The sequence below is a fragment of the Choloepus didactylus genome, chromosome 7 (assembly GCF_015220235.1).
Source record: "Choloepus didactylus isolate mChoDid1 chromosome 7, mChoDid1.pri, whole genome shotgun sequence".
Classification (NCBI taxonomy): Eukaryota; Metazoa; Chordata; class Mammalia; order Pilosa; family Megalonychidae; genus Choloepus; species Choloepus didactylus.
Window position 1 is genome coordinate 120,513,509 of NC_051313.1, and position 20,703 is coordinate 120,534,211.

Here is a 20,703-nt window from a genome sequence, read left to right on the forward strand (position 1 = left end):
ATACAGATCGCTGGAATCAAATTGAGACTTCAGAAATAAACCCTCACGTTTATGACCAATTGATTTTTCACAAAGATTCTAAGTCCAATCAAGAAAGTATAGTCTCTAACAAATTGTGCTAGGAAAAGTGGATCTCCATATGCAAAAGACAAAGGTGAACCCCTATCTCAGACCAAATACAAAAATCAACTCAAATTTATCAAAACCTATATAATAAGGACCAAGACTCTAAAACTCCTAGGGAAAAAAACATACAGAAGCCTCTTCAGGACCTAATGTTAGGTATTGGTTTCTCAGCCTTTTCATCCAAAGCATAAGCAATTTAAAAAAAAAATAGATAAATGGGAATTTATCAATTTAAAAACTTTTGTGGATCAAGAGGATTCATCATGAAAGGACATGGACAATCTACTCATTGGAAGAAAATAATTGAAAGCACATATCTGATAAGAATTTAATACCCAGGATATATAAAGAAATCCTACACCTCAAAAACAATTTTTTAAAAACTACGAATAATAAAGTGGGCATAAGACTTGAATAGACATTTCTCCAAAGAAGATACACAAATAGCCAAAAAAGCACATGAAAAATTGCACCATCCACATCATTAGCCATCAGGGAAATGCACATCAAAACTGCCCCTTCACACCCACTAGAATTGTTATAATTTATAAAATAGAAAATAACAAGTGATGGAGCACAGGTGGAGAAACTGGGATACTTGTTCATAGTTGGTGGGAATGTAAAATGGTTCAGCCACTGTGGAAAACTGTTTGGTCATTCTTCAGAAAGTTACATATGGAATTACCATAGCAGGTATGTTAGTTTCCTTTGCTGTGTAAGCAAATACGATGCAATGGGTCAGCTTAAACAATAGGAATTTAGCCTCACAGTTTTGAGACTAAGAGAAAATCCAAATCAAGGTGTCATCAAGGTGATGCTTTCTCCACAGAGACTGGTATTCTGGGGCTGGCTGCCAGCGATCCTCCTTCCTCACCTTATCACATGTCAAGGCACATGGCCCTTTCTCTTCTGGGAGAGAAGATCCACTTCTGGCTGCTCTCTGTGTTCCTTCCCTCTCACATCTGAATTTCATTCTACTTATAAAGGACTCCAGCAATAAGATTAAGACCCTTCCTGATTGAAGTGGCACACCCTTAACTGAAGTAACCTCATCAAAAGGTCCTACTTACAATGAGTTCACACACATAGGAATAGATTAATTTCAAGAACATGTGTCTAAACATCACATATCATCTCGCTTCTAAGTATATATCCCACAAATTGAAGCAGGGACTCAAGCAGATATTTGCACACTGATGACCATAACAGCCTAATACACATTTGCCAAAAGATAAAATGGAAAATCATTCAGGTGTAAAGAGAAATGAAGTTCTGATACATGTGACCATATGAATGAATCTTGAAGAAATCATGTGAGTGAAATAAGCCAGACACAAAAGGACAAATAGTGCATGATTTCACTGATAGGAAAAAAGTAGAATAAGTAAATTCATAGAGTAAGGAAATATTATACAGGTTACCAGGGGTCAGGTGTGGATAGGAGATGGAGAGTTAATGTTTAATTGGTTGAGTTTCTGTTTGGGGTGATGGACAATTTGGTATTGGATAGGGGTGATTATGCCGAGAATGTAGTTGACACCACTGAATTATATATTTGAGTGAGGTTTTAGGGGAAATTTTAGGTTTTAGAAAAAAAATTTTAAAAAAACCATAGGACTGGGCTCTGAGCCCGCGGGCCGTGCGGACGGGCAGGCTGCTACGCACTGGAGGAGCCAATGATGGAAACCGCGAGAGACACCGGGAGAAGTTTGAACGTGGGGAACTGCTCGAGTGCCACGTGCAGATGGGACCCTCCGAGGAGGAAGAAGACGCGGGCCTGGCGGCCGAGGCCGAGGCCCTGGTTGCTGGCTGGATGCTCCACTTCCTCTGCCTCTCTCTCTGCCGGGCCCTCCGCGACGGCCGCTCCGGGGACTTCGTCGGACCCGCAACAGCGCCGAAGCTATTATTCATAGACTGTCCAGTCTAACAGCTTATCGGTTGAGAACGATATATATTTTTCAGTTTTGACAAGAATTGCAGCAGGAAAAACTCCTGATGCACAGTTTGAAAGTTATGAATGAATTATGCCCTTGGAATCAGCACTGATTGGGCTTCAGTTGAAAGGGAATGTGACAAACTTCATGAAGAAATCCAGAATTTAATTAAAATGCAGGCTATAGCTGTTTGTATGGAAAATGGCAATTTTAAGGAAGCAGAAGAAGTCTTTGAAAGGATATTTGGTGACCCAAATTCTTACACGCCTTTAAAAAGGAAATTGCTTATGATAATCTCTCAGAAAGATACAATCCATTCTGTTTTTCAACACTTCAGCTATAACCACATGTTGGAGAAAATTAGAGTTATGTGAATTTTGTGCTAAGTGAAAAGTCATCAGCCTTTCTAATGAAGGCAGCAGCTAAAATAGTGGAAAGTAAAAGATCAAGAACAGTAACTTCTCAAGGTAAACCTAAAGGTAATAAAAATGAAATGGAAACCGAAGCTAATTTGTACATAAGAAAAAGGTCTCACAAGAATCTCCTTTTATCTAGGTTTAAACATGAAACCCAACAACAAGATCTTGAAAAGAAAGAGGAAAGAGCAGGAACCCTTCAAAGTGGAAGAAAGAAAGAAGAAAACTATAGAAGTGCCCCTGGAAGCAAGATACTTCATGTTTTAAACAATCAACCAGTATCTCCTAAAAAAAAATTGATCTAGAAAAAAACAGGCATGGCTTTGGGAAGAAGACAAGAATGTGCAATCTGGCATGAAGAAATATAGGGAGGGAAGATGGTCTAAAATATTGTTACATTATAAATTCAACAACTGAACAAGCATCATGCTAAAAGATAGATGGAGGACTATGAAGAAACAAACTGATTTCTCAGACAGTGATGACTGAATCTATTTGCAAAAGCTTGATAAAAGGACAGTTAAAAATTTTGATCTCTACATTTGTTTTAAACTTGCTGGTCATTGATGTATCTTAATATTTTTGTTTGAAAGCATTATAGTCGTTTCCTGTAGAACAAAGTCTTTGGTTCATTTGAGGATTTGTACTATAAGAGTAACATTATATGCCATCATTGTATTCTTAAGAACCTTTTTATTTTGATAAAATTGTTGAGCCCCACCACATTCAATACTCCCACCCACAAATCTTGGTCTGATTAAAAAAAGAATGAAAACATGAAAAAAAATATTTCTATTAATCTATTCTGTTACTCTAGACTGACCTCATCCCTGTAACACACACATATAAATGATTTACCATCAGTGAAATTACCTTTGGCATAAGAAGTAATGACTTGATTTATGGCTTTAATATGCTACTTAATTACCAAGACATCTATTTATAGAATAAATGTGTATACAAGGTAATCTATCAATTATACCATACTTAAATTTTCGTATAATGAGAAAAACTTGAAGATATTAGTACCCATAGGACAGAACTTATACTAGAAGCATAAATATCTTCACGTCTCATTTAAGAACATTTTGAGTTCTATTCTGGTGTTAAAATTCTGACAAATATGGTTTTGAATAAAGTTTCTTTATATCCTGGAGCCATAGACATCAGATTCTCTGATACTTTCATTTAATAAACTAATATTGAGCCTAAATGGTATTCTGTAAATGCTTAAATTGATATTAACCATGATGATTTTAACATCTATAATAAATATTATATAGACAAGACCATACATAATCTTACTAGGAAATTTTGAGTTCTCAGCAACATTCTATTCATTAGAGGATTTAGTCGAAAGAGTAACAGAACTTAGTATCTGTAGTTACATGTACCTTATTTAGAATGTGAGTGAATACATTATCTATAATTTAGAGTATTAAAGTATTTGTGTAAAAAAAAGAATGCTAATATTTTATACTCTGTATTCCATTTCCTATTTAAAGTTTTGTATATTACTTACCATTGCCCCTGAATTTATATTGTCCTATACATATAGTAAAAAGAAATAATTACCATAGGCTTCCCAAGTCACTATCCTGTTACACCTGTAGTTACTCTATGCTTCCTGACTCACTCTATGCTGTTAAACCCCTAGTGCTTATCACAGGATTTGGCAATATTGCCAAAGCTGGCATCATGAGTCAAGATGAACTTGTACTAACTTCCTCTCCTTCCAAACCCATAAATCATCAAGTTTAGGTTGTCATTAATGGTAAAATGGAACATTATTTTATGTACCACTACAAAAAGAATAATCACTATCAATTATGTAGTGTGGCGTTTTCATATTTAGAATTTTATTTTTCATATAAAAAGTTATTTTAGATTTATTTAAACAAATTTTTAATCATATAACTTTTGTGGATACATAAACAGGAAATAACAAGCAAAATAAATCTTTATTCCTGAAAAAAAACAAACCATAGGACTGTACAACAGTGAACCCTAATGTACACTATGGAGCATAATATAATGTAACAAAGTTACTACACTAATGCAAAGCGCTAATAATGGGGGGGTATATGCAAACTCTGTACTTTTGCATAATTTCCCTACACACTGATTAATTTCTCTTAAAAATTGTTTAAAAACTAAGCACACAAATAAACAAATCCAAACTAATAGATGCAAAACATCTTTCAGTCTTTGCAGATTGGCTCTGTGTTGGCCAGTGCTTTCCTTCAGAGCCCTCCTACCAGTGGACATGAAGAAGGGACCCAGGCACAAGCTTAGGGTTCTCTCCAGTCTTTTCTGATTATAGATGTTGTCCTGGGGTGTACTCATGACCTTCCAAATTCCTCAGTTTATAGGGATCCCAATTCTCCAGCTTCTCCCTATGAAATAGTCTTTCCAGCCAGGAGCTCTAGTGTAAGTCTTAAAACTGGTAATCCTTTGCCCTAGCCTACTGTGATTTGATTATTTCTTACCCTGAGTTAGCCATCTGACTTTCCTTAGCAGGATCTTTTTCTTAAATACACTTGTTATTGTGAAATTTAACATATATACATAACAGTGATAATTTTCAAAGTATGTAGTTAGAGAGCAAATTTCAAAGAATGTTATGGGTTACAGTTCAACAGTTTCAGTTATTTCCTTATTGTGAAATATAAGATACACACATAAAAGTGATAAATTTCAAAGTACAATTTAACGAGTAGCTTTAGAGCAAATTTCAAAGAATGTTCTGGGTTCCAGTTTCACCATTTCAGTTATTTCCTTCTGGCTATTCTAATACCCTAGCATCTAAAAAATATATTAATATAAAGATTCAGTATTCATAATTCTTTGTTAAATCCTATCTCCTTTATATTAAAAAATATATTAATATAAAATATATTAATATAAAGATTCAGTATTCATAATCATTTGTTAATCCTATCTCCTTCTACTCATTTATCACTTTCTCCAACTTCAGGGGTGTCTAGGCAGTGACCACCCTAACTTGTTCATATTGTAAAAGGGTGACAACATTATGGGGAAGGGGGCTGCATCTGGTTGTTGTTCTTATAGAGTCTGTTTCCTCTGAGTTTTGGACTTGCTTGGCATAGGAACCCTCTGGTGGATTTAAGTTTCATAGAGAACTCAGCAGGATCTTGACTACCATGGGGAGTATAGTTTGTGGGCTGGCAGGGACGGGCAGAGATAGTACTACATTTCAGGAGAGAGAGGGTGGTGGAGGCTAAGGGGAGAAGATGGCCTGAGGGACGATACAAAGAGGACTGGAGAAGCAGATGAGGAAAGAAGTGGAGGTTACAAATTCTAAAGCAGATTTAAATATGTTGGTTTATAGATTTTTAATAAATATTTATTTACAGGATGCTAAGGGAATTTGTTGCAACTGGTATATAATACATTCTGTGAGGCTGCCTAAAAACTAATTTGCTTCCTTATGTTAATGAGATTAAGGAAAAGTTTACCAAGTGTCCCAATAAGATATGCTCATCCTTTAGATGTTAATAATTCATAAGCATGAATTCATAAGCAATGCATGAGTACTGGGAAAGACATTTGACTGCAGTGAACACTTTGACTCTGAAATGATTAAAATTTGTACCGTTTACTGGTTGAAATACAGGAACCAATTGTGCGTTCATGTGCTTCTTTGTACTGAGGAAACTCATGAGGTCACAGACAAACTCAAGCTATGAAATGAAGATAAGCTTAAAATACAACAACCCAGGAGTCAAAAATACATTGTTTGGGAAAGTACAACAGGAGCTTGGTGAACCTGACTGCAGGGCCATGTAGACCCATTTAAACATGAATGGGGCCAAAATCACTTCTTTTACAAAATACTCTAGATGGCTCAGGCCTTGTCAAGACTGTGTTGCCCTTTGTAGTTAACAAAAAGGAACCTGGTCTCTGTGGGAATCTCCCATCTGGTATCCTCAGGGACAAGTTCCCCAGGTTCAAAGAGAGAACCCGGGCTCTCCATCTCCATTGGTAGGGCGAGTTCGCTCTCTGGCGTCTAATTCGCTGGGGTGAGTTTTTTGTTCGGCCATTCAGGGACAGAGGTAAGGGTGGGAGGCAGGGACTCAGCCTCAAGGGGAGGGATTCCGGGAAGGAGAAAGGAGGAGAGGACTCAGGGTACAGTGCTCGGTGCAGGGGGAGAGGGTCAGGGCCAGTCCCAGGACCCGGGTCTCGGCTCTCAGGGTCTGGCCCCGAGGCTGGTGTGTGGGGTGGGGAGGCCGAGCGCTGGGGACTCCCCGTCTCCCCGAGTGTCACTTCTCCCTCTCACAACCTGTGGCAGGTCCTTCTGCCCGGACACTCATGACGCGGCCCAGGGCTCCTCCCATTGCGGCTCGGGTTTCTGGAGAAGCCAATCAGCGTCCCCGCGGCTCCCGGTTCTAAAGTCCCCACGGACCCGCCCGGACTCGGATTCTCCCCAGACCCGGGGATCCCGGCCATGGCGCCGCGAACCCTCCTCCTGCTGCTCTCGGGGGCCCTGGCCCTGACCCAGACCCGGGCGGGTGAGTGCGGGGCCGGGGGGGAAACTGTCCCCGCGGAGGGGGAGCGAGGGGAGCGCCCGGCGGGGAAGGACCCCGGGAAGCCGCGTCCCCGACCCCGACCCCGACCCCGACCCCGGACCTGGTCTCACCCCTTCCCCGCCCCCAGGCTCCCACTCCCTGAGGTATTTCAGCACCTCCATGTCCCGGCCCGACCGCGGGGATTCCCGCTTCATCGCCGTCGGCTACGTGGACGACACGCAGTTCGTGCGCTTCGATAGCGACGCCCCGAATCCGAGGATGGAGCCGCGGGCGCCGTGGGTGGAGCAGGAGGGGCCGGAGTATTGGGAGGAGCAGACGCGGAACTCCAAGGGCAGCGCACAGAATGACCGAGGGAACCTGCGGACCCTGCGCGGCTACTACAACCAGAGCGAGGCCGGTGAGCGACACGGGCCCGGGTCCAGTTCACGAGCCCCGGGATTCCTCACGGACGGGCGGGGTCGTCCCGCCTCCCGGGTCTGAGGTTCACCCGGAGGCCGCGGGACCCACAGGACCTTTACTGGGTTTCTTTTTCAGTATAGACCGAAACCGGCCCGACCAATCACAGCCGGGGAGGGGGCGGGGCCGGGAGCAGGCGGGCGGGGCTGAGTGGGCGGGGCTGACCTTGGGGGCGGGGCCAGGGTCTCACACTCTCCAGAGCATGTTCGGCTGCGACGTGGGGCTGGACGGGCGCCTCCTCCGCGGGTACCGTCAGGACGCCTACGACGGCGCCGATTACATCGCCCTGAACGAGGACCTGCGCTCCTGGACGGCGGCGGACACGGCGGCTCAGATCACCCAATCCAGATGGGAGGCAGCCGGCATTGCGGAGCACCACAGGGCCTACCTGGAGGGGGAGTGCGTGGAGTGGCTCCAACGATACCTGGAGAACGGGAAGGAGACGCTGCAGCGCACAGGTACCAGGGCCGGGGGCGCCTCCCGGATTTCCCTCGGGCTGGGGCTGCGCCCCGATCTGGGGTCCCACAGGGAGGAGGAAATAGGATTGTTACCAGAACACTCTCCTGCCTTGGGTCCAGAGGTGGGGAAGAGCGGCCCGGGTTTCCAAGCCCTGAACCAGAGGGTGATTCGTCTAGAGGGCCCAAACTCTTTCAGGGTGAAGAAGGGATCCAACCTCTCTCCGGATGTAGGGAGACGATCCCTGAAGTAACTGGTCAGCAGTTCCCTTTGACCCTGGCAGCCCTGGGAACCACCTGGGACATTTTCAGGCAGTGTTGTCTCCCCCACACCCGCTGTCTTTAGAGGTTTGATTCCAGCTTTTCTGAGTCACTCAGCCTCAACTCAGATCAGATCTAGAAGCCGAGATCTGCCCCCTCAGACACCTGGAGCCTTGTACCCTGGGCGTCTCACCCTGATCCTAGAATTTCCAAGGAATAGGAGATTATGCAAGTTCTCTGAGCAGTTTTCACTTCCTCTCACCAAAACTGTCCTGTCCTTTCTCATAGTGGTGACATGTGCACTGCTCCAATGGCCATGAGAGTTAACGGAAAGTTCCTGAAGTTTCTGGCCTTCCCACAGACCCCCCAAAGACACACGTGACCCACCACCCCATCTCTGACCGTGAGGTCACACTGAGGTGCTGGGCCCTGGGCTTCTACCTGGCGGAGATCACGCTGACCTGGCAGCAGGATGGGGAGGACCAGACCCAGGACACAGAGTTTGTGGAGACCAGACCAGCGGGGGATGGAACCTTCCAGAAGTGGGTAGCTATGGTGGTGCCCTCTGGAGAGGAGCAGAGATATACGTGCCATGTGCAGCACAAGGGGCTGTCTGAGCCCCTCACCCTGAGATGGGGTAAGGAGGGGGACGAGGGTGGGGCCTTTTCTCAGGAAAAGCAGGAGACCTTCTGAGCTCCTCCAGCAGGGTGAGGGCTGAGGCCTGGGGTCAGGGCCCCTGACGTTCCCTTCCCTTCTCAGAGTCACCTTCCCAGCCCACCATCCTCATTGTGGGAATCGTGGCCGGCCTGGTTCTCCTTGGAGCGATAGTGCCTGTGGTGGCTGGAGTTCTGATCTGGAGGAAGAAGTGCTCAGGTAGGGAAGGGGGTGGGGTTTCAGGTTTCTTGTCCCATTGGGGTTTTTCCAGCCCCAGATAGCTGTTTGCCCTGTCCCCTTCCCTGGTCTCATGAATCCCCTCCTCACACATGTGCGTATACAATCTGGGCCTCTTAGCTATGTTTAATTTGGATAGTGTTCCTCTGATGATGATTTCTGAGGCACCTGTTCCCAGCAGTCAGAGGGGAAAGCCCCTGCTGAGGATACATCTCCTTTCCTCATGTACAATCTCCTGATCCTACCCTGGGTCTGCTGTCACACTTCTGGAAACTTCCCTGGGGTCCAGGGCTAGTTTTCTAGGACCCCATGTCCTGCCTCTCACCAGTTGTTTTTTCCCACAGGTGGAAAAGGAGGGAGCTACCTCAGGCTGCTGGTAAGTGGTGGGAGAGAGGTGGGAGGTTGTGTGGAGGGTGTAAGTTGATCCCTTAGACTGTGGTGGAATGTAGTCGAGAGCCCGTGAGGCAGCTCACCCACCCCATAATTCCCCCTTCACTCACATTTCCCCTGTGGGCTCTGACCAGATCCTGTTTTGTTCCTCCCTAGACAGTGCCCAGGGCTCGGATGTGTCTCTCACAGCTTCTAAAGGTGAGACCCTGGAGGGCCTGAAATGGGAGAGGGGTTGTGGCAGAGGACATGCCTGGGTCATGGAGATTCCTTGGATTTGGACATTTTGAGTATGTGGAGCGCTGTTCATTGTGTCAACATTTACATGACGGAACTGACTTTGTTCTTAATTATTTACTTTTGTAGCATGAGAAAGCTGCCTTGTGTGGGACTGAGTGATACAAGAGTTCCTCACACCCCACTTGTAACTTCAAGAATTTCTGACATCTTTCTGCAAATGGCATCTGCATGTGTCTCCATTTCTATTCATTTAATGTAAGTGGGGAGACTTGCCCACCCCCTGTCCTGGTTTGAATGTATTATGTGCCCAGAAAAAGCCATATTCTTTGATGAAATCTTATGGGGCAGACATATTAGTGGGGATTAAGTTGGAAGGTTTGGATTAGGTTGTTTGCATGGAAATGCGCCCCACCCAACTGTAGGTGATAACTCTGATGAGATATTTCCATGAAGGTGTGGCCCCACCCATTCAGGGTGGGCCTTGAACAGTGGAGTCATATAAATGAGCTGACAGGCAGAGGTAACTCGGTGCAGCTGTGAGTGACATTTTGAAGAGGAGCTGCAGCCAAGAGAGACACTTTGAAGAAAGCACAGGAGCTGCAGATGAGAGACAGTTTGAAGACAGCTGTTGAAAGCAGACTCTTGCTCTGGAGAAGCTAAGAGAGGACAAATACCCCAAGTCCAAGTAAGAGTGACATTTTTGAGGAACTGCAGCCTAGAGAGGAACATCCTGGGAGAAAGCCATTTTGAAACCAGAACTTTGGAGCAGACACCAGCCACGTGCCTTTCCAGCTAACAGAGGTTTTCCGGACACCATTGACCATCCTCCAGTAAAGGTACCCAATTTGGACACTTTATGGCCTTGAGACTGTACCTGTGTAACCAAATAAACCCTCTTTTATAAAAGCCAATCCATTCCTGGTGTTTTGCATTCCAGCAGCATTAGCAAACTAGAACACCCCCTCTGCACAATGACCTGTGCTTCCTTCCCCAGACCAACTTCCTGATCCAGCAGAGGTGGGGCTAGGACATCTCCATCCTTGTCTTAACTTCTTGTTGCACTGAGCTGCACCTTCTTACTACCCTGTGAAGATAAGAATCTGTATATGAATTTATTTTTTCAAATTCTTGCCATGAATTGGAGTTGATTGGTTATTTAAAGAAGAGGAAAATTCTTAAAATGTCAGACAAAATAAATGGAAGACATGAGACTTTCCAGAATCTTTGTGTTTGCTGTCCTGAGTGTTGCAGGTGGGGACAGGTTACAGCTGTGGGGAGCTGAGGGTGGACGGAGCCTGTGTCCAGTCAGTGCTCAGGACATCGTGGGCTTTGCCTCGGTCACTCACTGGCTGGGCCACCTTCGCTGCTCTTGTGTCCTTGTCCCTTTAGTAGGATTTTGTCCCACCAGGACTGTGGTCACAGGGCCTCAGGCATCACCTGGGCCTTGTCCTGTCTGCAGGGCCGAGGGCAACAAGGGTTGGTGTGGCTGGGTCAGCCCCCTCTCAGGCCTGGGTCTGGTCTCGGTCCTCATCGCAGGTGTGTTTATTTGTTGATTCTTTGTTTTTAGAGGACTGTGGTTGTTGATCTCTTGTACGAGTTCTGGGCTCCTCCTCCCCTGGGTGTCCCCGTCTCTGACAGCTGCGGGACTCGTGCTGCCTGTCATTGTCCCCACGAGGAGCAGGACAGCCCCTGAACACAGTCTCTGTGCTCTCGAGAGACTAATTGTCAGTCTTGTCCAGCTCCCCCCTCCACTCGGGCTATTCCCTGAATTGCTCTTTCTGCCTTTCCCCAAATACTTTTCAAGGAGCCAGATTCTGGAATTAGCAGAAAGCAGGGATCCAATAGTCACTAGTCTTGGATACATTCCTGTTAGGTTCCTGTCTTCTCTGCTCGCCCATCTCTCTCCTGCCCTCAGCTCTAGTGTTCCTGGTGCTGGCTCCAATCTAAACCCCTGAATTTATAAAGCTGTGTCTAATACAGATTCACAGTTGGTTATAAAACAGGGCCCCACAGTCTAGGATTGTTGTTTCTTGAAAAGGGAGGTGAAATTGTGTGCTGTAGGATGGGTGTGGGTGGAGGGAGAGCAGCATTTGTGTGGTGGCATTAATGTCAACATGAGTGGGTATGGTGCTGTAGATCTGTTTTGGTTTCCTAGGCTGTTCAAAGCAGACAGCATGAATTGAGTTGGCTTAAACATTGAAAATTTACATTACAGTGTTGAGGCTGTAAACATGTCCAAATTAAGGCAGCACCCAGGCAATGCTTTATTCCTGAATGTCGGCTGCCAGCAATCCTTGGCTTTTCTGCCGCATGACATGGCTCATGGTGGTATCTGCTGGTCTGTCCCTTCTCTTCCAGGTTTTGCTGATTTCATTTTCTTGCTTCTGTGGCATGCCCCCTTATTCATTCTGTTTTTGAAGGACTCCAGTTGGGGGATTAAAACCCAGTCTGAATGAGATGGTTCACACCTTAACTGAAGTGAACTCATCAAAACGTCCTACTTACAAAAGTTCCACACCCACGGGAATGGATTAAATTTAATAACATATCCTTCTGGGGTACATACAGCTTCAAGAAACCACACACCACCCTCGGGACCCCAAAAAGACATGTTCTTTCTACATGCAAAATATTCATTCCATCACAATATCCCAAAAGCCTGAAGTCATTTCAGTAACCATACTAAGTACAAAGTCTCATCAAAATCTGTTTTAAGTTTGGACTGTCCTGGGGCACAATTCCCTTCTGTCTGTATACCCATGAAGCCGAGACAACAATTTATCTGCTTCCAATATGCAAAGGAGGGAGAGGCATAGGATAAATGTTTCCATTCCCATAGGGAGAAATTGGAAGGAAAGTAGGAGTCATGGATCCCAAACAATTCCAGAAACCCTGAAGGGCACCTCCATTAGATTTCAAGTTCTTAGAGTTATCTATAGAATGATATTTTGTCTTCTAGACCTGATGGAAGAGCATTTCCACCCCTTCCATGTGTTTGTACATAGGCCATTCTCTCCCAGAACACTGAGGTGAAAGCTCCACCCTCTGAGAATTCTGGGGTGACAACCAGACTCGCCACAATCCTCTGGGGATAAGCTCCATCCTCTGAGAAAACTGGGGTAGTAGCATTCTTCATTAAAAAAAGGATGGAAGGTCCACCCTCTCCAGGTGCAGGGCAGATTCACCCTTTCCATACACATGGGTGAGCCTAGAAGTTGTTTTCATTCCAGACCTTGACTTCCATGGCTCTGCCCTTGGAGTGACTTTTCCTTCAATCTGTCCCTTTTCTGTCCCTTTTAGGCGAGTCTGGCAGTGGTTCCATTCATAAAGATCTTGCAAAAATCTTGTTGGTTTTTGCATGGAGTACACAGGGGTCAAAATCATCAGAGTACTTTCCACAGATCCTTCCTGGATAACTACATTTCCAAAGCTGACTTGCACTGAAATGGGTGACTGGTTCCATGTTTATTAAACCCTCCTGTGGGACACTATTCTTATGGGGACTTACTTTCCAGAAGCAAAGAATTTTTGAAATCATCAATTTCTGTTTTCTTTTTGCCCAGTTCAGTTTTCAGCTTACCTCTTTCTTCTTACATTTTACTATGAGCTGCAAGGAGAAGCCAGGCTTTGCTTTCCACACATAGTTTGGCAATCTCCTCAGCTAAAAATCCAAGCTCATCAATGTCATATTCTGCCTTCCATCTGATATCAGAACTCAATTTCATCAAGTTTCCTGCCACTTTAAAATAAGGATCATCTTTCCTCCAATTTCCAACAACACATTCATCATTTCCTTCTAAGGCCTCATCAGAAGTAACTTCAGTGTCCATATTTCTACCAACAGTCTCTTCAAAGTCTAAGCCTTTCTTATCAAATGGTTGACAATTCTTCCAGCCTCTACAAGTTACCCAATTCCAAAGACTTTTCCACATTTTTGTTATTTTCAATAGCAGCACCCCACACCCAATAACAAAATCTGGTTTAGTTTCCTAAACTGCTTAAGCAAATACCTTGAAATGTGCTAGCTAAATCGATAGGAATTTATTAGCTTACAGATTTGAGGTCATAAAAATTTACAAATCAAGGTATCATCAAGGCAATTCCATCTTTCTAAAGAACAGCTGCTGGCAATCCTGTGCTCCTCTGCCGCATGGTAAGGCACATGGCAGTGTTTGCTGTGTCTCCCTCCTCCCCTTCTCTTCCGGGTTTCATTGCCTTCAGTTTCTTGCTTCTGTGCCTTTCTTTTGCTCTGTGTTTTCATTCTGTGTATAAAGGACTCCAGTAAGAGGATTAAGACCCCTTCTGAATGAGGTGGGTCACACCTTAACTGAAGTAGCCTCATCAAAATGTCCTACTTACATAAACAATTTAACTCATACAGTTTGTTCAAATACCATAATTACATGAAACTTTTAATAGGAAGTGAGACCTGGTAGGTTTGCATAGGTTAGTGTGAAATAGAAATACATCCCAAAGTAATTTGGGCAGGATATAAAAATATATATGTAGGGCCCCCCTGAGGAGCTGGGGGGGGAGGTGAATGCAGGGGTGTTGGGCTTCCTCACCTGGATTGTTGCTGATGTTCTCACAAACATTGAGGACTGACAGTTTGATGTGCTGAGCCCTCTATCATGGGACTTGCCCTTATGAGGCTCATTACTGCAAAAGAGAGGCTAAACCTGCTTATAATTGTGCCTAACAGTCTCCCCCTGAGTACGTCTTTGTTGCTCAGATGTGGCCCTCTCTCTCTAGCTAATGCAAGTCAGCAGGTGAACTCACTGCCCTCCCCCCTACATGGGATCTGACTCCCAGGGGTGTAAGTCTCCCTGGCAATGTGGGATATGACTCCCAGGAATGAATCTGGACCCAACACTGTGGGATTTAGAACATGTTCTTGACCAAAAGGGGGATGCGAAATGAAAGGAAACAAAGTTTCAGTGGCTGAGAGATTCCAAATAAAGAGTTCACTCTGGTGGGCACTCATGCGCTATATAGATAACCCTTTTTAGGTTTTAGTACAATGAAATAGCTAGAAATAAATACCTGAAACTATCAAACTACAACCCAGAACCCATGAATCTTGAAGATGATTGTATAAAAATGTGACCTCTTGGCTCCTCTTGGAATCTGCCACTGAAGCTTATTTCATTTCCTTTCACATCCCCCTTTTGTTCAAGAAGATGTTCTCCATCCCACGACGCCAGGTCTAGATTCCTCCCCGGGAGTCATATTCCACGTTGCCAGGGAGATTCACTCCCCTGGGTGTCTGATCCCACATAGAGGGGAGGGCAGTGATTTCACTTGCCTAGTTGGCTTAGCTAGAGAGAGAGGGCCACATCTGAGCAACAGAGAGGTATTCGGGACTTGATTCTTGAAGACAATTACAAAGCAGTGCAGCTTACAAGGGGTGACAGTGTGATTGTGAAAGCCTTGTGGATCACAGTCCTTTTATCCAGTGTATGGATGGATGAGTAGAAAAATGGGGACAAAAACTAAATGAAAAATAGGGTGGGAGGGGGGAGATGATTTAAGTTTTCTTTTTTACTTTTATTTTTTATTCTTTTTTTCACTTTTTCTGGTACAAGGCAAATGTTCAAAAAATAGATTGGGGTGATGAATGCACAACTATATGATGGTACTGTGAACAATTTATTGTGCACTTTGGATGATTGTATGGTGTGTGAATATATCTCAATAAAAATGAATTTAAATTAAAATAAAAAGGTCCTACTTACAATGGGTCCACACCCACAGGAATGGATTGAATTTAGGAATTTGCATTTCTGGGGTATGTAAAGCTTCAATCCACCACAAGCTGCCTCAAGACAATATTTGTTTCAAGACTACATTAACATGTAGGGAGGTGGTCTACAATAATCATTTATTCCACTGATATTTGTTGAGTACTGTTTTATGGCACAGTATTTTTGCATCTGGGAAACACACATAAATTAAAAGTAGGGAAAAATCACTAGCCTTTTGGAGCATCCATTCTAGAGGGGAGAGACAGACTATGTTCTGGCAGTGGCATGACATATTTAAAATTCTGAGAGAGAAAAATTTCCAACCAAGAATACTTTATCCAGCAAAACTCTCCTTCAAATTTGAGGGAGAGCTTAAATTTTTCACAGACAAACAAATGCTGAGAGATTTTGCTAATAAAAGACCTGCCCTACTTCAAATACTAAAGGGAGCCCTAATGACAGAGAAACAAAGAAAGGAGAGAGAGATATAGAGAATTTTAACAGACATATATAGAACATTATGTCCCAGATCAACAGGACACACATTTTTCTCTAGTGATCATGGATCTTTCTCTAGAATAGACCATATGCTGGAACATAAAACAAGCCTCAATAAATTAAAAAAAAACCATTGAATATATTCAAAGCATATTCTCTGACCACAATGTAATACAAATGGAAATCAATAATTTTTAATTTGTAACTCCACTATTTACTTCCTACAGGATATAAAAGACATAAACTCTAACGACAAATCAGTGGTTTTGGACTCAATGCAAAATATGTAATTTTTGACAAGAACTATATAAAGGTGGGGGAATGGAGAAGTATAGGAACATAGTTTATGTGTCCTGTTAAAGTTAAGTTGGTATCAAGGAAAAACAAGATTGTTATGGATTTAAGAGGTTAATTTTAAACGCAAAGAAATTATCAGAGAACATGACCATAGAGATGAAAAGTAGAATATGGGTTACAAGAAGTGGCAGAAGGGGCAATGGGGAGTTAAGAAATGAGTGCAGAGTTGCTGTTTGGGGTGAAGGGAAATTTCTAGTAATGGATGGTGGGAAGGTGATAGCATTACAACATTCTAAATGTGATTAATCTCACTAATGGAATGCTAGGGAGGGGGTGGAATGGGAAGATTTAGGCTGTGTATATGTTTCCACAACTGAAAAAAAATAAATAAATAGATGAACAATTGAATGCCAAGGATGATCCTGGATGGGATCTGAGGATGGAGGACAGGAGGCTCAAAGGGACACAGATGGGATATTAAAAAAAAAAAAAAGGAACTATAGAATGTAAGCTTTGTACCAATGTTGAATTTCTTGAACTTCTTAGCTATGCTTAAAGGGATTGCATAAAAGAATGTTCTTGTTCATGGGAAATGTATATGTGAATTATAGTGTTTGTTCAAGGATGTGTGCAGCTTGCTCTCATATGTTCAGAAGACAGAGCAATAGATGATGAATAATAGATAGGGAGGGAAAGAAAGAAATGGCAGTGTGACAGCATGTTAAAGTTGGTGGATCCGGGTATCGGGGGAGGGGGGTCAGGGTATGCTGGAGTTCTGTGTATGGGGTTTGTATTGTTTTTGCAACTGTTCCTGTAACTTTGAGTTTATTTCAAAATAAAATTAAAAATAAAAAAAAAGATTATGCTAAGTGAATGAAGCCAGACACAATGGTATGATTCCGTTCATATTGTATTGTGTGATTTCATGCATATGAATTATACAATGTGGCAACTCCATAGAGACAGAAAAGATGTTTGAAGTTGCCAGAGAATGAGAACAGTGGGGAATTGGGGAGGACTGATAACAAGTATGGGGTTTCTTTCTGGGGTGATGGAAATTTTCTGAAACTAGACAGGAGTATTGTTTGTAAAACATTGTGAATATACTAAAACCTCTGAGCTGTACACCTTAAAATGGCAAATTTTATGTCACGTGAATTTTATCTCAATAACAACAACTGCAAAAAAAAAAAATAAGCTATGGAAAACTTGGTTCATCAGTCATGTTCTTCTCTCCCTCCTTCCCTCCATTCCTTCCTTCCTTCCTTTCTTTCTTTCTTCTAAGCATTAGGCCATAAAGTTAAGTCTCAGTACATTCTATTTCATACAGATATCCTGTAAGTTCATACAGACTTTATTTCATACAGATATCCTGTAAGTTCAATTGAATAAAGATATCTTTATTTCATACAGATATCCTGTAAGTTCAATTGAATAAAGATGTTAGACATTGACAAAAATGACACCACCCCCAAAATGATTCATGTAGAAATTTGCAAAGAAACATTCCCCCAAATTCATGGTTGAGAGCAGGAAATGACAAAATATTTAGAAGTGCACAATAATGAAAGCATTACATAAAAATGCATTATAATTTATGGCCTTAAGTGCATTTATTAAAATAGTCCTTTCGTTAATAAATCAATGAGAAAAAAATGGAGATGATCTACAGAACTATAAGCTGGTTGAGAAGACAAACTTCTGGTGGTGATGATTAAGATAGAAGAGAGACATCACAAAGGAGATTATGGGGAAAAAGTCATAACACCTAGTTCATCTACTGTATATGCAATATTAACAATTAGCAAAAGATACAGAAAATCTTGAATCAGTTGCATGTTCTGAGAAATTATTACACATCAGAAAATAGGAGGTTTCTGAGACTCCTTCACTCTCCTTGTCCACAAAACATACCCACTGTCAAGACTATTCTTCCTATTTTAAAGAAGACAACAGATCTTCAGCACATTGTTTTTCTTTTTTAAGAGTAGCTTCTTTTTTCGAGAATAACTATGAGCAACTTTCATTAATGTGGAAGTTGACTGATAAGTGTTAATAATCAAAGTAGAGAATAAAGCTGATAACCACACTCAATACTGTAGTTTGCTGTTACAAAATTTTTAGAATTTCTTTATCTGAAACAGAGGTATTCGTTTTGGTTGCCTATCTCTCCTTTAGATATCACCACAGTTCCTAGGATCATGTGAGGTAAACGAATAAACCCAATGGCTATTAACCCAACATGGCTATCTGGGATTTTGGTAGAAAAGTTGTTTATGGCCAGGCCGTACAAACAAAGTGCTTAAAGCTCACCATAGACCTTAAATAATGCTAAGATCACTTATTGCCCAAGTTGAACCAGTTATAAACCGCAGCTCTTCTTCTTCTCCCGCTTCCCCTGCACCAACTAACCTTCTGGTGAAGAAAACAGTAGAAATGGGATTGGTCTTTGGGCCAAGAAACAAAAACATTAAAAATGAGGAACTTAAACAGATCTGATTTTGATAGGAAATACTGAATGGGGCCGAAATTACGGAAGACTCCAAAGTTTCTGGAAGAACTTATTTGAAAGGAGAGAAGATAGGGTAAAGTAGCTTTGGTGCTTTGCATCAACTGTAAGAAATTTTACATCTTATGACAAATGAATAGAATGACGGCCAAATATGGAAAGAATGAAAACAAGTTCATGCATAGAGATGAAAGCCAGCTGTCAGGCACTCACTCTATCCTCAGTACAGCCCTTCAGCATGCCAACCTGGGAGCCCTATCTACAAAAGCCTCCTGGAAAACAGAACCTTCCCTAAACCTTGGCATTTTTTATTCCCTACTGACCTAAACCACTTTATTTTTCAGATCTCAGAGGATAAACTATCAAGTGAAGAAACATTCCGCCAATACTCCTGGGTTTAACTGGCACTCCACGTGATTAGTAGCCACTGGGAAGTAGATGGCAATCACCATCAAGAACTACCTGGAAGTAGCCTTTACCAAAAGCTTACCACTCTATTTCAGTGCAGCACAGCCCAGAATTCCAAAAATGAACAGAGTTTGGTTGACATGTTTCAAATTTGCAACTTATCACACTGTAATGGATATTATAAATAATGTATTTCCACTAATCTAAAAACAATGGTACTTGTTCTTAATCAGATGATTCAAAGCTGTGATGGTTATTTTTCAAGCCATTTTATGTTTGTATTTTCATAGTGAAATGCTCAATCTGAAGTGGTATGCAGGTCCATTGCTTTTAAGTCAAACTATATACCAAAAATATATAGAGTATTTTGCCCCTAAGTATTGCGTTTGTCTGAAGGAATTTAAAAATCCAGACTTTGACCACAGTATATAATCAAGAACTGTGGTTCCAGGACAGAAAAAGTATGGTAAGAACAAAGACCTCAGGAGTATTCATTGTCAGCTGAATGAATGGTCCAGGGACAGCCACTCCTGACACCCAGACAAAGTTCACAATTTAACACAGTGCATGAGGAAGTCAGTTGATTGGGTTGCTTTTTCAAACAGGACTTAAAACAAAGCCAGTCCAGAAACTCTTCCAGGTGTGGTCTTGAAAACTAGCTACAGACACCTACTACAATCACTTCATCAGAAAGAGGCATGCAGGGATCCATCTGCAGAGGCTGGAAAGGTTGCTACAGAGGATGTTTTGAAAAATATGGAATGCTCCATGAATTTGCATGTCATCCTCACACAGGGGCCATGCTAATCTTCTCTCTATTGTTCCAATTTTCATATATGTGCTGCTGAAGCGAGCACAGTACATTAAGCGTTATGGGAGGGTGCAATTTATTTTCTTTCAATTCTTTTTCATTACTTACATAAACTTGTTTTTGTAGCTCTATTGATAAATTTTACTGTAAAAATTGCCTGTGAGTCCTGTATCCATATAAATGCACTATAATTTTTTCTATTAGGAAACTTTTTTTCTCTTTTAATACTTTTCACTTAGTGGCAGAAAGTCCAAGGATGCGTTAAAGTCATGAGGTGAGGACTATTGGGTTGTGCAATTGATTCCCTGTCTGGACTTGGTATTATGTCCTGTTGGTCTATTCATGGACCATGTTACAGTCTCTTAAATACAGAGACTTTATCAAATGTTTTCATTTTTGTTAGGGCTAGACACCCACTCTTCAATTTGCCCTTCTTTTTTCAAGGATTTTCTGATTATTTTTACTTAGTTATTTTCTCACAGAAACTTTACCATCAACCTATCTAACCTAAGAAAAAAAGAAGTTGTTGGTATTTTTATCACGGTGTGTTAATTTATAAATTAACTTTGTGAGGCAGCTTTCTAATTTAACCTTCCCTTCCAAAAAATTCTGTGTTGTTCCATTTGTTCAAATTTACTTGGTAAATTTCATGAATATTTTAAAGTTTTCCCCATATAAAACTTGCATATTTCTTAAGTTTTAATACTAAGAAAGCATTTT

The 20,703-nt window shown here is 42.2% G+C and overlaps 1 protein-coding gene, 1 non-coding gene and 1 pseudogene across 3 annotated transcripts; 2 read left to right on the top strand and 1 right to left on the bottom strand.

Moving 5' to 3' along the window:
• Positions 1-1,613: 1,613 nt before the first annotated feature.
• On the top strand, positions 1,614-2,743 carry LOC119540723 (annotated as a pseudogene).
• A 4,107-nt stretch (positions 2,744-6,850) lies between these two features.
• LOC119539472 (patr class I histocompatibility antigen, A-126 alpha chain-like) lies at positions 6,851-10,212 on the top strand. 2 transcript variants are annotated; one of them, XR_005217885.1, is made up of 9 exons: positions 6,851-7,008; positions 7,154-7,423; positions 7,665-7,940; positions 8,560-8,835; positions 8,958-9,071; positions 9,434-9,465; positions 9,636-9,677; positions 9,843-9,971; positions 10,170-10,212. XR_005217885.1 is itself a non-coding variant. In XM_037843080.1 (8 exons), the coding sequence occupies exons 1-8, from the start codon at positions 6,945-6,947 to the stop codon at positions 9,873-9,875; spliced, it is 1,107 nt and encodes a 368-aa protein (XP_037699008.1). In that variant the 5' UTR covers positions 6,851-6,944; the 3' UTR covers positions 9,876-10,127. The 2 variants fall into 2 exon arrangements, 1 of the variants encoding a protein (XP_037699008.1); XM_037843080.1 differs by lacking the exon at positions 10,170-10,212 and having other exon boundaries at positions 9,843-10,127.
• A 9,710-nt stretch (positions 10,213-19,922) lies between these two features.
• Positions 19,923-20,029, bottom strand: LOC119541056. The gene has a single exon (XR_005218186.1). It is a non-coding gene; the product is annotated as a U6 spliceosomal RNA (small nuclear RNA).
• Positions 20,030-20,703: the final 674 nt, after the last annotated feature.